General features: G+C 46.0%; 2 protein-coding genes across 8 annotated transcripts in view; one reads left to right on the forward strand and one right to left on the reverse strand.

The window, feature by feature from the left end:
- Window positions 1–4,041, forward strand: part of ralgapa2 (Ral GTPase activating protein catalytic subunit alpha 2) — a 95,290-nt gene extending 91,249 nt beyond the window's left edge. For 5 of the 7 annotated variants that reach the window (XM_085392400.1, XM_085392402.1, XM_085392398.1 and 2 more), the window contains one exon: window positions 2,070–4,041. In XM_085392400.1, the coding sequence (XP_085248526.1) occupies window positions 2,070–2,230 (161 nt within the window). In that variant the 3' untranslated portion in view covers window positions 2,231–4,041. Of the gene's footprint in view, window positions 1–32; window positions 75–2,069 lie in introns of all 7 variants that reach the window. The other 2 variants (XM_085392397.1, XM_085392399.1) reach the window with 1 other exon arrangement.
- Window positions 4,042–7,214: 3,173 nt separating this feature from the next.
- insm1b (insulinoma-associated 1b) lies at window positions 7,215–9,159 on the reverse strand. Its single transcript, XM_085392330.1, has one exon. The coding sequence runs from the start codon at window positions 8,956–8,958 to the stop codon at window positions 7,507–7,509; it is 1,452 nt and encodes a 483-aa protein (XP_085248456.1). The 5' UTR covers window positions 8,959–9,159; the 3' UTR covers window positions 7,215–7,506.
- Between the last annotated feature and the right edge of the window lie 2,467 nt (window positions 9,160–11,626).

An 11,626-nucleotide genomic window follows, 5' to 3' on the forward strand; every position in this document is an offset into this window, starting at 1 on the left:
ACTTTTTTTTTTTTTTTTTTCCCTCCTTTCAGATTAAAAATATCTTAAAGATCCAAATACTGTGTGTGGTGAAGGTAAGCCCCCCAAATGAGGCCGGAAGCTTGTTTTGGTTCCGGCAGCCTGCCTACCTACCTGCTCTTCCCTCGTTCACTCATCCTGGCTGTTCCCCCTCCCCGAACCTCTCCTTTTTCATTCAGTACTAACCGAGCTTTATTTACTGAGCGCTTTAACAAAGGGAAAGGGACAGAAAAACCAGGCTGTTTATTTGGGGTATGTCCTACTGTTTAGGCCAGGCTGGTAATTGAGAGTGATGCACGGTGGGGACAATTAGCACCTGACTAAGTAGCAGCATGAACAATACGGCTACACTTCTGGCCCTCGCTTCTGCATGTGGCGCGCCTTTATCTCTTCCCCCAGCAAACACTTTTTTTCTTTCTTTCCTTTTTTTTTTCCTCCCTCAATCCCCCCCACCGCCCCCACCCCTGTCATTTCCTCCTGTTGGAGTGTGCCTGTTTGCCTGGGGCAGACTCTGAGACTAACACCTGCCGCACTGGAAGACGTCTTTGTCATCTAAAGCCTTGTTTGAACTGCTGCAGTGGGGACCAATGGGATAGCGGGGCCATTTAAAGAGTCTCTTTGTTTTCTTTCTCCCTTTGCTTCTCCTCTCTTCTTTCCGTCAGAAATGAAGCTCTGCGTACGGCCGTTTTGACCGAGTATAGGGCGGACGTGTTGGGTTGTAATCACGATAATGATGACACATTAGCCTCTTCTGGCTCTGTGTTATTTTTCCCCACTTAGTAGCTTACTTGGAAAATTAATTCTTACAAAAGGCCATACAGTGAAGAAGATCATTTAGAAACTGATGCAACCGCAGTCATTAAGTGCCACAGTGGTAGTGATGACTGTTTAGTGCAGCGCGTCTTTAATGGTGTGTTGACTGGATTGCCTTTAATAGTCGTATGTTTTTCCAGCAGATGCATTTTGCAAGAGTTTACTGTAGGAATGAGTACAATACGGGAATGCAGAAATCGTCCTGCTCATTTTTACCCAAGCCCGATCCTTTTTCTTTTTTTTTTTTTCCTTTTTCTTTTCTTTTTTTTATATTCATATGCAGATTTGAGAATGCATGTTCAGACCCCCCCCCCGCCTCACCTCCCCTCTAGCCCTTCACAATACCCACACCCAGCGTTTCATCCACGGCCCAGCCTCCTCTCTGTGAGCCGTGGCTCTGGATGCTGCTGGTGTCCACTGTGCGGCTGAGTGTCTGTTACTCCAGCCATCTGCCATTCCTTTTAGCCGCTGCAACTTGAGATGCCTCTGAAAAAATGGCAGGAAATAAAAGGATAGGAAAGAAAATAGGCAACCAGATGCCACCTCAACAAAGCAGAAAAGTTGTTTAAACTCGAGGCACGGGGCCAAAGCGGGTGGGGGCGGGGTGGGGGCGCGCCCGTAGTTGGGGTTTGGTCAGGGGCACAGCGAGGAAGTCGGCGTTCACAATAATTGATTGTCCTCGCCAGCATTTCATGCCCACCTCCCGGCTTATTACCGTTTGTCATAATCATTGAAGTGAAGTTTTTGTGGAAAAGGAAAATGTTTGACAATAGGAAGGCTCCACATGTCCACAACAAGAGCGTAATGTGTAATTTCATTTTCATTCAAAGCATTCTGCTGTCACACTGTGAACTGAATACTTTTTTTTTTTACAAAGGTTGCCTCATTTTTCACATCATAAAAGGGAAACTGTTGGGGATAAAGGCGGCTTCTCTTTCAACAAGCTTTGCTTCTCTGCAGCATGTGAAAAAAGCATGTGATTTCTGAGATGCGGCATCTTGATTCGAATGAATTCTGCTCTGCAGCAAACTCGAATCCCGACACTCTTTTATTCTAAACTTGGTATTTGTGTGAATGTTGGTGGAAATCCAGGGAATTGGGTGATCCTGGTTTTGGGAGCAGCCGCGTGCATGATGGAGCGTGCTGGGATATAAAACAATCAAATCCTCCTCTCCCTGTCTCTCTCTCTCGTTGTCGTGTTTCTGTCTACAAACTTTTCCTCCATTTCTCTCTCCCAGGGTCTTTCACCGGCAGCGGAAGCACCGAAGCCGGAAGCATCACCACCACGACAACAGATTCAGTCGACCAGGTGTCTCCCACCATGCCCCGTGCCACAAAGAACAGAGTTTCCGGGAAACTCCGCCGATCAGCCAGCGCTATAAGCAAATCCTCCAACTGAGCTCTTCAACCCATCCCCCTCTTCCCCCTACCCGAGTGCCGCCTTCAGTCTTTTCTCGAAAAACCTCACAAACTCAGCCGAGACTGCAAGAAATTACTTTGATGTTTCGTTTTTTTTTCCCGTTTTTGTGACATATAAACATTAACTGGAGCATACGGCAATTTTTAATTTAAGTGGCGATCATTGATTTCTTTGTCAGTACATTTCACTTTGTTGTGGTGTTAACTGAGACAGGTGTGTACGTGAAAGTAAGCTATTTATGTTCGTTGGTTTCAGCATAGGAGGCACCTGCAATGATTTTATCCTCATTTTCTAGAGCGCTCGCGTGCGCTAGAAAAACACTTAAAGTTCTTACTGTAGTAAGGTAATGGGAGACTGTTTTACCCTGTTTCTGTAGTTCCTCTGTCCCAGCACTTCATGTAACAAAGCACTGATGACGCAGCTGTAAATGACACCACGCTAAAACTGCACAAGAGTTTGGTATCCATTTATAAATAAGTCTGCCTTTTATACCTCTGTTTGCATCCGCCACAGCCTCTCTGTGTCAAAGATACCATTTCAGTTAGCGGCAGTGTGATGCCGTCCCATCCACGTTGGGGAATGATGTTCCTGCAGGGAAAAGCACCAATGGATGAGGAAAGCCTCCCCTGAATGTTTCGCATTCGCTGCACTAGTACACGGGAGTCCCTGCAGCATGTGCAGCCAGAGGCTGTTTAATTGTTTTGAACTCGGAGTGGACAATCGATGACGTCTTTCTAACTTGAGCTGAAATGACATTTGGGTTTCGTTTTTTTTACTACTCTAATTTTCCTTTTTAAATGAATTCCAATGGATCGCGTCATTATTTGATTTATGCAACTGCGCTGGAATGAGAAAACACTGCGTTTGTAATTGTTTTCTGATGTCGTTAACATAGGCTCCTGTCCGGTAATTAAATAAGTTCCTCCTGTCTCTTTCCTCTGCTATCAGTTTCCCTGTCCTGTAAAGCCGAGACATCGACATTCCAACATTCCCAACACACGCAGACCACGGTCTTTGCACTCACTCTTGTCAGTTAACATCAAATGCTTCTTTGTTCTTGGATGTAAATTGCTTTAAATATTATTTGTTGATGTCAGTCTGTTGGATGGACTGTTTGAATTATCTTTTGCGGTGTTGTGTGTTTGTGTGGTGTTTAAAGGAAAAATGCCGCCAGAGCCTCAGGTAACTCCATGCACTGGTGTGTGTGTGTGTGTGTGTGTGTGTGTGTGTGTGTGTGTGTGTGTGTGTGTGTGTGTGTGAGTGTGAGAGAGAGAGAGAGAGAGATTGTGTTTCTGAGGGAGCTTCTCACAGTGCCTGTGTAATGTCTGTCTTCTAAGATGATGTCCCACATTATTTCCACGCCCCACAATCAAATCTCAGCGTCCCGTCTCCTCCTCAGGAGTAAAAAAACAAAAAAAAAAAAAAGTCTCTTCCTCCCTCTGCGTCTCTCAAGTTCACGTCTCATGAAAACAGCAACAGATGGATTTTTGCTCTTTATTTATTGGTGGTGTGCTGCCACCTTCTTTGTGTCAGTGGCATCCATTCGTCCTCTTTCCCATGATCCTCTTCCCATGTCATGGCCTCCTGAGGCCACGGGAGGGGATGGCGGTGGGGAGGAGGAGGGGGCTGGGTTTAGGTGGCATGCCAGAGCTGAACTCTTAACAGCCCTCCTAGCAACAGCCAGCCCGCCTCTCGCACTCCTCCAACCTGCCAGCTCGAGTTGTCATGGTAGCCAGGTGTCCCCCGCCTCCCCTCCCTCCCACTCACCCACTCACTCGCAAACATACTCACTCACATAAACACACTATAGACTCTCACCCTCTGAGGGCTCCACCTAAGCTGCAACACTATCCCCCATCTGTTGCACTACTATGCCTTACTTTCCCTGCGTTCCTCTGTCGGTTTCTCCACATCTCACCTCCTGTTGGTCCGTTCCCCGAGCAGGATGTGAGGAATCCCCGCAGCAGGAGGAGGACTGACAGATCTGTGCTCTCTTTATTTTATGTGTTGTCATTTTTGAGGAATGTATAGATATATAGGCCTGGATCACATCTATGGTTTTAATTTTCCCCAAAGCCACTTGAAGGAACTGACCATGATGTTGATCCAAAGATTGTAGCTTATAGAATATGTCTGTTAAAGGAGGGCTCGCGCCTTCCTTTCGGAGGATTAGTCACTGGAGGTGTTAGTTCGGACCAAGATTGTGTGTCTTATACGCGTGAAGAAATTGAGATAGTCGTAGTTTTAGTTATTTTCTCCTTCTCGTTTTAGAAATCCTTGTACATTGTGTCAAATTTGAGGGCTTCATTGCCCTCAGGATATAAATATATTAATGCCTGTAATATAATCTTTGTATAAGAGGGGGGAAAAGCTTGAAACTTTCATCATTACTTGTCAACATATCAAACTGTTTTTAATGACCGAAGTCCTGCTATCTTTATTAGAAATGTGAAAACTGAAACATTTCATTAAATCAATTTGAAATTCTACCTGTCGTTTGCTGTATTTCTGATTATCTGGATTTGTAAGGTTTGTGTGTGTGGTTATGATGGTGCTGTTGCCATGGGCTTTCTGACCCTGGCCTGGCCATGCTGGCAGCAGCAGGAGTAATCTGACCCTCCTCCCATCTGTCTCCCCTGCTGCTCTACCCTGCTTAGAGGAGCATAATGGAGCCCCACCAGGAGGTACAGGTGCAATTGGTTGCAGCATCTACAGGTGCCCTGCCTCTCCTGGGCCACATAAAGACGCAAGAAAAGTACTTGACTGTAATTGGAGCCCTTAAATTGTGCATCCGTGAGAAAGAAACCTAATGTTGCCCCATTTTCACCCGGCTCGGCACTGTTTGCTTGTTTGTCACCGACTCTGAGATACGTTACGACAGAACAGGCTGATATCCCCGTGAATACTACCAAATTGTGTTATTTCATGTGTTACGCTGTCAGCTGCAGTCAATTTTCACACTTCAGATCTCACTCTTTCTTAATGTATTGTCAGTGTTGCCTGGAGGAGCTCGAGGGGGTAACACTGAAAAGTTGGCCTTCTCTTTGGCCTTGCACCGCTGCAGGAGTTTTAATAAGCACAAGAACTCTGCAGAAGCAGGAAGAGACTGTGAGGAGTTCAAGTTAGTGAAGAGGTGATGTTTTTAAATGTGTGTGTGGGTGTATATTTTTTTTTTTTTTTTTTTTTTTACACTACATTAGTCTTTCAGTTGACCACCTTTTTTGTCATCACTGATCGGCCTGTGAGGTCAGCTATATGTGTCTTTTGCTAAATTACCACCAACTTAATGCTTTATGGATTCTGGAGGTCAGCTTTGAAGCCGGTTGTGCCCTGATGTGTCCTAAATCATTTGAAAACAACCGAAGCAGGAAAAGAAATCGAGTTGTGTGAGTTTTCCAAAGCAGACAAATGTTTTACTACTGCAGAGGTGAGCTCTGATCCACCACCTCTTTGTCCTGCTGTCATGTCCTGACGTGGTATTAAGAGGGTGAATTTATGATTAGGCCTTAAGTGCTTCACTGAGGCAGCGAAACGGCGTCTATGGAGCCACCGCAGCGATGATTTACGCAGAATAAGTCTGATGTCGAAGGCACAGGGGGGTTTAGCCAAGGGAGTTGGACTTTCTCCCTGTTAAAGACGACTAAATAGATTGGTATCGTTTTGGAGTGTCACCATGTGTGGGAGAGGTGTTGAAGAGGAACCTTTACAGGTTTTGAAAGGTGACTTGGTTTAATTTCACTCTGTCAAAGTTTAACAATTTGTCATCTCGCTCCTGTACTTCAGAAGGCTGCTGTCAGAATCAACTTCAAATCAGCTGATCAGGCATAAAAAATGGGACAAAAAGTGCCCACGATGCCTCCTGTAGAACATTTTAGTCGAATAGAGTTTAAAATATGTGTGGAGGAACGGAGCGGGATTTATTTTGGTGCGTGTTCCTGTGCGCACTGCGCAGTTTGCGGGTTGAAATTAAGAAAACGATTGATGCACGTGGGCAATTTGGCATTTCTTCTCGGCTTTTCCAAAAGGAGCAAAACCAGAACGAGCCACGAGCTCATTGTGATTTAGTAATAATTATTGTAGCACGAGGAGTTTTGTTTGGACATAAAGTTCATGGTGTCGTGTGCGGCTTCCTGTCTGTGTGAAAAGCGTCTTGAGACCACGTGTCCTTTGGAAAATATTTTATTTCGATAGACAACAACGATATACACATACAATCAAAGCGCTATAAAAGCCAACATTTAAGAAAAATAACTTGTCCTTAAAAAAGATTGCATCTAAGGTAAGAGCTTTACGTTTTTTCCTCTTTTTTTATTTTTTTATTTTTTATTTTTTTTACAAGAGCTGTGGAGATTGAAGATTAAAACCCGACCCACGACATTTATCACAACTCATAAATTTGACAAAAAGAAACAAAACAAAAAAACACAAAAGATTTGGCTATACGACATGTAAACTGCCAGAACGATTCACAGGAAAAAATCACGACAAACACAACAATAAGTTACATAAAATAATTAGAATAAATAAATAAATAAACATATGATGACAAATATTGCAACAATTTTCAAGAATAATAATAAAATATGTGCCAGCATTCAAATTAAAACAATCTATGTTGACTTTTTTAAGGCAGTTATACAGCGGGATTTGGATGTGTACGTAGGCTATTTCGGACTAGGCTTATTTGTATACTAAAGGCATTTGTGGTTCTACTAAACAGGGAATTCCTCAGTCACTCCTTTTTTCTTTTTTTTTCTCCATCAACACAAAGTAAGTTCTGTCATTCACAAACTATCGTAAAGCTACAGTGATAGAGCAATCACGGCCGGTGAAGTCAACAGGCTTTGATGGGGAAAAGGATTTGTGAGAAATTTAAGACATTTCTTAGGTCTAGAAGCTATCGTTGAACATGTGCTGTCCTAGAAAAATACCCTTTAACAGTCAAACTAACGCTTTGTATTCGTTTGTTTTTTTTTTTTTATCTTGATAAACTAATTTGAGAAAGAACATCTCAAAATAGGCCTATATGTAATTCAAATATAGAGAGAAGCATTCAACAATCACTGATTGGCATGGAAAAGACACCACTTAAACATTAAACCGCCCTGCCTTTCATTGGCCTAAAGTTATGGCAGTGAGCACAAACCCTTTGTGTTTTCGTTTTTCTTTTTTAACCCCCTAAGCCACTTTTCTATCCGCTTCTTAATTATTATTTTTAATTTCCCCCCATCAAAGGCACGAGTTCTGTGTTGTCTTTAGCAGGCGGGGCGCACCGGCATTTGGAGCAGGATCACCTGCCTGTTCTCCGAGGGGTGGCACTTGTTTATGTGCCTGGTGAGCCCCGGCGAGCTGTAGAGGGTGGCGGGGCAGTATTTGCACGGGTAAATCTGGGAGGAGTGCATGAGGCGCAGGTGTCTCTCCTGGCCGGCCCTGCTGGTGAAGCTCTCCCGGCACACCGGGCACAGCAGGCAGTCCACCGGGCTCAGATTGAGGGGGCTTTGGTTTGAGGCTTCCGCTGAGGATGAGGATGATGACGCTGATGAGGTGTTTGACTCCGGAGCCTGCTCTGCCGGGCGGTCGCTGGTTTGAAACCCGCGCTCCTCCAGCACTTTCTTTTGCAGGGCCTGGTGTCCCATGATGTGTTTCCTTAGGCACGCCTGCCGCTTAAACCTCTTCCCGCAGAACTGGCAGTCATAGCAGCCATCTTCAGAACCCGATTCGGACAGACCTGGACTCGGGGTGTCTCTGTCACTCATGTCTTTGGCTTCGTCGGAGACTGACTTGACACCTAGTGGTGGCATTTTGGCCATTTCAGGTTTGATGCCCTGCGCGGGTGGCATGGCGGGCGCGCCGGTGGTCCGAGGTTTGTGCCAGCGGCGGTGAGAGGCGAGGTTTGCCGGGCAGCTGAACATCTTATCGCACTCAGGACACCGGTACTCGACCCTGACTATGCGGGAGCACTTGTGCTGAGCCAGGGAGAACGGATCCGCGTACGCCTCCTTGCACAGCTGGCACACGAACTCCCCCAGAGGTTTGTTTCCTGCGGAGGACTGAGCCCGCGGCTTCATCTCCACCGGACCCTCTTTGATTTTGAGACCAAGCACCGGAGAAGTCGTCACCTCATCTTCAAAGTTGAGTTTTCTAATGGCTTTGGGTTTTTTGGATGCGGCTTTAGATTTGCGCTCCGTTCCATCAGTTGCGGGTCTTTTGGTGCCGACCCGGTTGCTTGGTCCCGGGAGGCTGCTGCTGCTGGTGGTGCTGGTGCCGCTGCGGCTGCTGTTGCTGGTGCCGATTTTCAGGTCGACCGGGGCGTACAGGAGGTGATCCAGACCGGAGAGGGAGGCGGGTGTTGGGAATGACTCGGCAGAAATAGGCGAGCCCAGATTGAAACTTCGCTCGAAATATCCCCTGTCGTGCTCCTTGCTGATGGGCCGGGTGGGGCTGTAGAGGGCTTGGCACACGGCTTCTGGGTTGCCGAACTGTGCCGGCTTCTCCATTCTTGGCACCGACGCGTCAGCTGCGGTGAAATCCGGCGATACGGAGGCGCGGTCCGGACTGGACGCCACTGAAATCGGCGGGGATGGGTCCGTGTGACTCGGCAAGGCAGCTGGGGTGGGTGGCTCCTGGAGGTCATCATCGTCTGACCGAGTCCTGTAGGAAACATGTGCAGATTTCTTGTTTCTTTTTACCAGGAATCCTTTGGGCATCTTGGCGAGGAACGGCGAAAAGGCACTTCGGGGAGGTGGGTAAAATCTGGAGTATCCAGGTTTGAAAAATATGGCAACACTAGAGGCTTATGGGACTTGATTTCCCCAGTATATCGATCCCTCTGTTGCTGAAATGTTTTCGTCTCCAAGGCATAGCTCCACTCTTTTTATGCCGGAATGATGCTATTGTTCTCGCCCCCCCGTTGCAGCATCCCCGACCAATCGGATGAAACCAAGATCCCAGTGGGTTTTATTGTGGGAGGGCTCAGATCCTGGGTTTGCTGGATTTCGTTGGAGGATGTGCAGATAGCTTAGCAGATGTACTGGCGGTTTATTACATTAATGTGTGCGCTCTGCCCCTCCCCGACAGAGGCACACGCCGGGACCCTCCTCTTTTTACGGTCTGATGGGCCCCTACACAAATGCACACGTGCCACTGCTTTGTGGTTCTCCTCCGGGGGTCCCGGAGTTGCCAAAAGGAAATGTCCGTCACCGCCACAATTATCACAATTTCGAATTAAAACTGGGTGAGACAAGCTTGGTTAAACAGAAACCCAAAGGTGTGTTTCTTCACGTGTCCGCTGTGGTGTTGGTCAGAGAGGCGGCTCGCCTCACACACGGCTGTAAAACTGTGTTTGCAGTGCACAGTCATCCAGTTTGTTTTAAGACTAAACATTTTTTCTATCCACGCACTTGACTCGTTTACGCGTGACCTTTACGCGCGTTCCGCGGGCACATCAGTGAACTAAAGACACTTTTTAAAGACCTTTATTTTGGTCTTGAATAAACACTACAGAGGGAGTGTTTCTTTATTTTAGGGCACGTGTCTGTCTCGGTAGTTTAACTCGACATATAAATCAGTCATCTCGCTGCATACATAAGTAATAAGAAGGCCCTCTGGTCTTTGTGCACAATGGCTACGTCTGCCCGTGCTTGGATATCCTGTCTCTCTTTTTTCGGTTTGAAAGGCAAATTGACCTCTTAACTGTGAAACGGGACTCACGGCCAATCTGGCCCACAGCTAGACGCGTGCTGGGCGGAATCAGTGCTCCAGACAAAGAAGGCCGAAACCGAATTTCGTGTTGGGGAGAAATGCTGCCCAGATATTCAGAGCTAAAATGTGGCTGATGTAGCTGCTGGATAGCCCAAAAGTGTTTTCGGGATGTTAGAAGTTGAGTACAATTCTGCTGGAAGAAGCTAATCTAAGTTTGGATTGTGTCGAATCCACGTTTTGAACAAACTGAACGGTTTGATTTACTTTCAAATGTCTCAAAGCAAAACTCAGCTTGCGTTAAACTGACTCATTTCGCAGCACGTCTCCATCTAACAAAGACAGACCGCACTGTTGTCTATTTCTCTTCCCCGTCAGCGCTCTGTGAGTCTCTCATATTTTGTGTGCAAGTCTTCTTTTTTTTCGCCATAATGGCTAAATGTATGCGGCAGTGCGCCACTTGGCAGAATGTGCATTCTTTTTCCCTTTCAGTCAGCAGACCAGGGAGGAATTAATCTCCATCATCGGACATTGTTCCCCTCATTTGCATAAAGCTGCAGTATGACCAAGTCAAATAATTGCACAATCGGAGCCGAGCCGCAGGCCTGTGCCTTGCTTTCAATAGGCCTCTGTGCCCCGGTGCCTCCTCACCTGCCTGAAAACACACCGTTATGTTTGTTGGAAATGGTTAAATGATAGATTAGCTGAATAATAATGTAATAAAGTCTGAAATGCCCACGAGGCAGACTTAAAACTGCGGGAAACCTTTAAATTATTTCAGTAAGTGACAAAGTTTGACCACGATTTTGAAGTTTCTCTGAGAATCACGTTTAAACGTGTCGTTCATCTAATCGTAGCTGGGGTTTTTTGTTGGGTTTTTTGTATGTTGTTTTATTTTCACGGGTTTCATCGACTGGCCCAGAGGTAATTACAGATTTTCTCTAAATGAGAAACCTCTCTAAAACCTGATTTCTGTCCCTGCTGCATCACGCTCTCCTCCGCCGCTCTGTTGTTGAACTGTTGTTCTTTCAGTCTGCGCGTCTATTAGTCGTGGTTTGTTGGGACTACAAGCTTTGATGGCATTTTAACGAGTTCCTCTTTCCCCCGAGATAATTTCTGTGGGGCGCGTGGGCCGGTGTGTTGGCCTTGGCCGTACCGACGCATGCGCGTGTTTGCTCAGTGGCGCGTGCTGCCCTGCGCGGACGGGAAGCATAGGCGCCTAATTAGCATACAGCTGCAGCTGCTTTAACGCAGGCCCAACACCATCCTTTTAACCTTATGGCATGCTATAGGAGTCCAAATATTGCTCGAGTTTGCCTCTTTCTTACAGGTTATGATGTTTATGTTGAAATATAATATCGGTAAACGTGTAAAATATCAATAAGTACATTTTAGATGTTTTTTTTCATTGAGGTTAAATCACATTTCTTTGCTAAAGGCACGCTTTGTTTTGTTTTTTGTCCATCCTTTTGCAAATAAGCTCTTACAATGACTGCTAAACCTTTGTAGGCCTGTTAGTTTATGGCTTAACTGCATCACCAGAAGCCTGATTTGAATACTGGTCCATTTCTGAGATTCTGGCTTCAGAGCTCAGCTCTTACTTCATTGCACCACCTACAGGATGAAGGGTTAAACTCGGTGACAAAGGCAGAGTTTACCTCCAGTCATCAGAACCTT

Source organism: Rhamphochromis longiceps, linkage group LG19, assembly GCF_057381845.1.
Source record: "Rhamphochromis longiceps isolate RC_006_pf linkage group LG19, R_longiceps_female_GT1.1, whole genome shotgun sequence".
NCBI classification, from domain to species: domain Eukaryota; kingdom Metazoa; phylum Chordata; class Actinopteri; order Cichliformes; family Cichlidae; genus Rhamphochromis; species Rhamphochromis longiceps.

Coding starts and splice junctions, on each gene's coding strand:
- insm1b (XM_085392330.1), bottom strand. CDS start 8,958: ATGCCCAAAGGATTCCTGGTAAAAAGAAACAAGAAATCTGCACATGTT.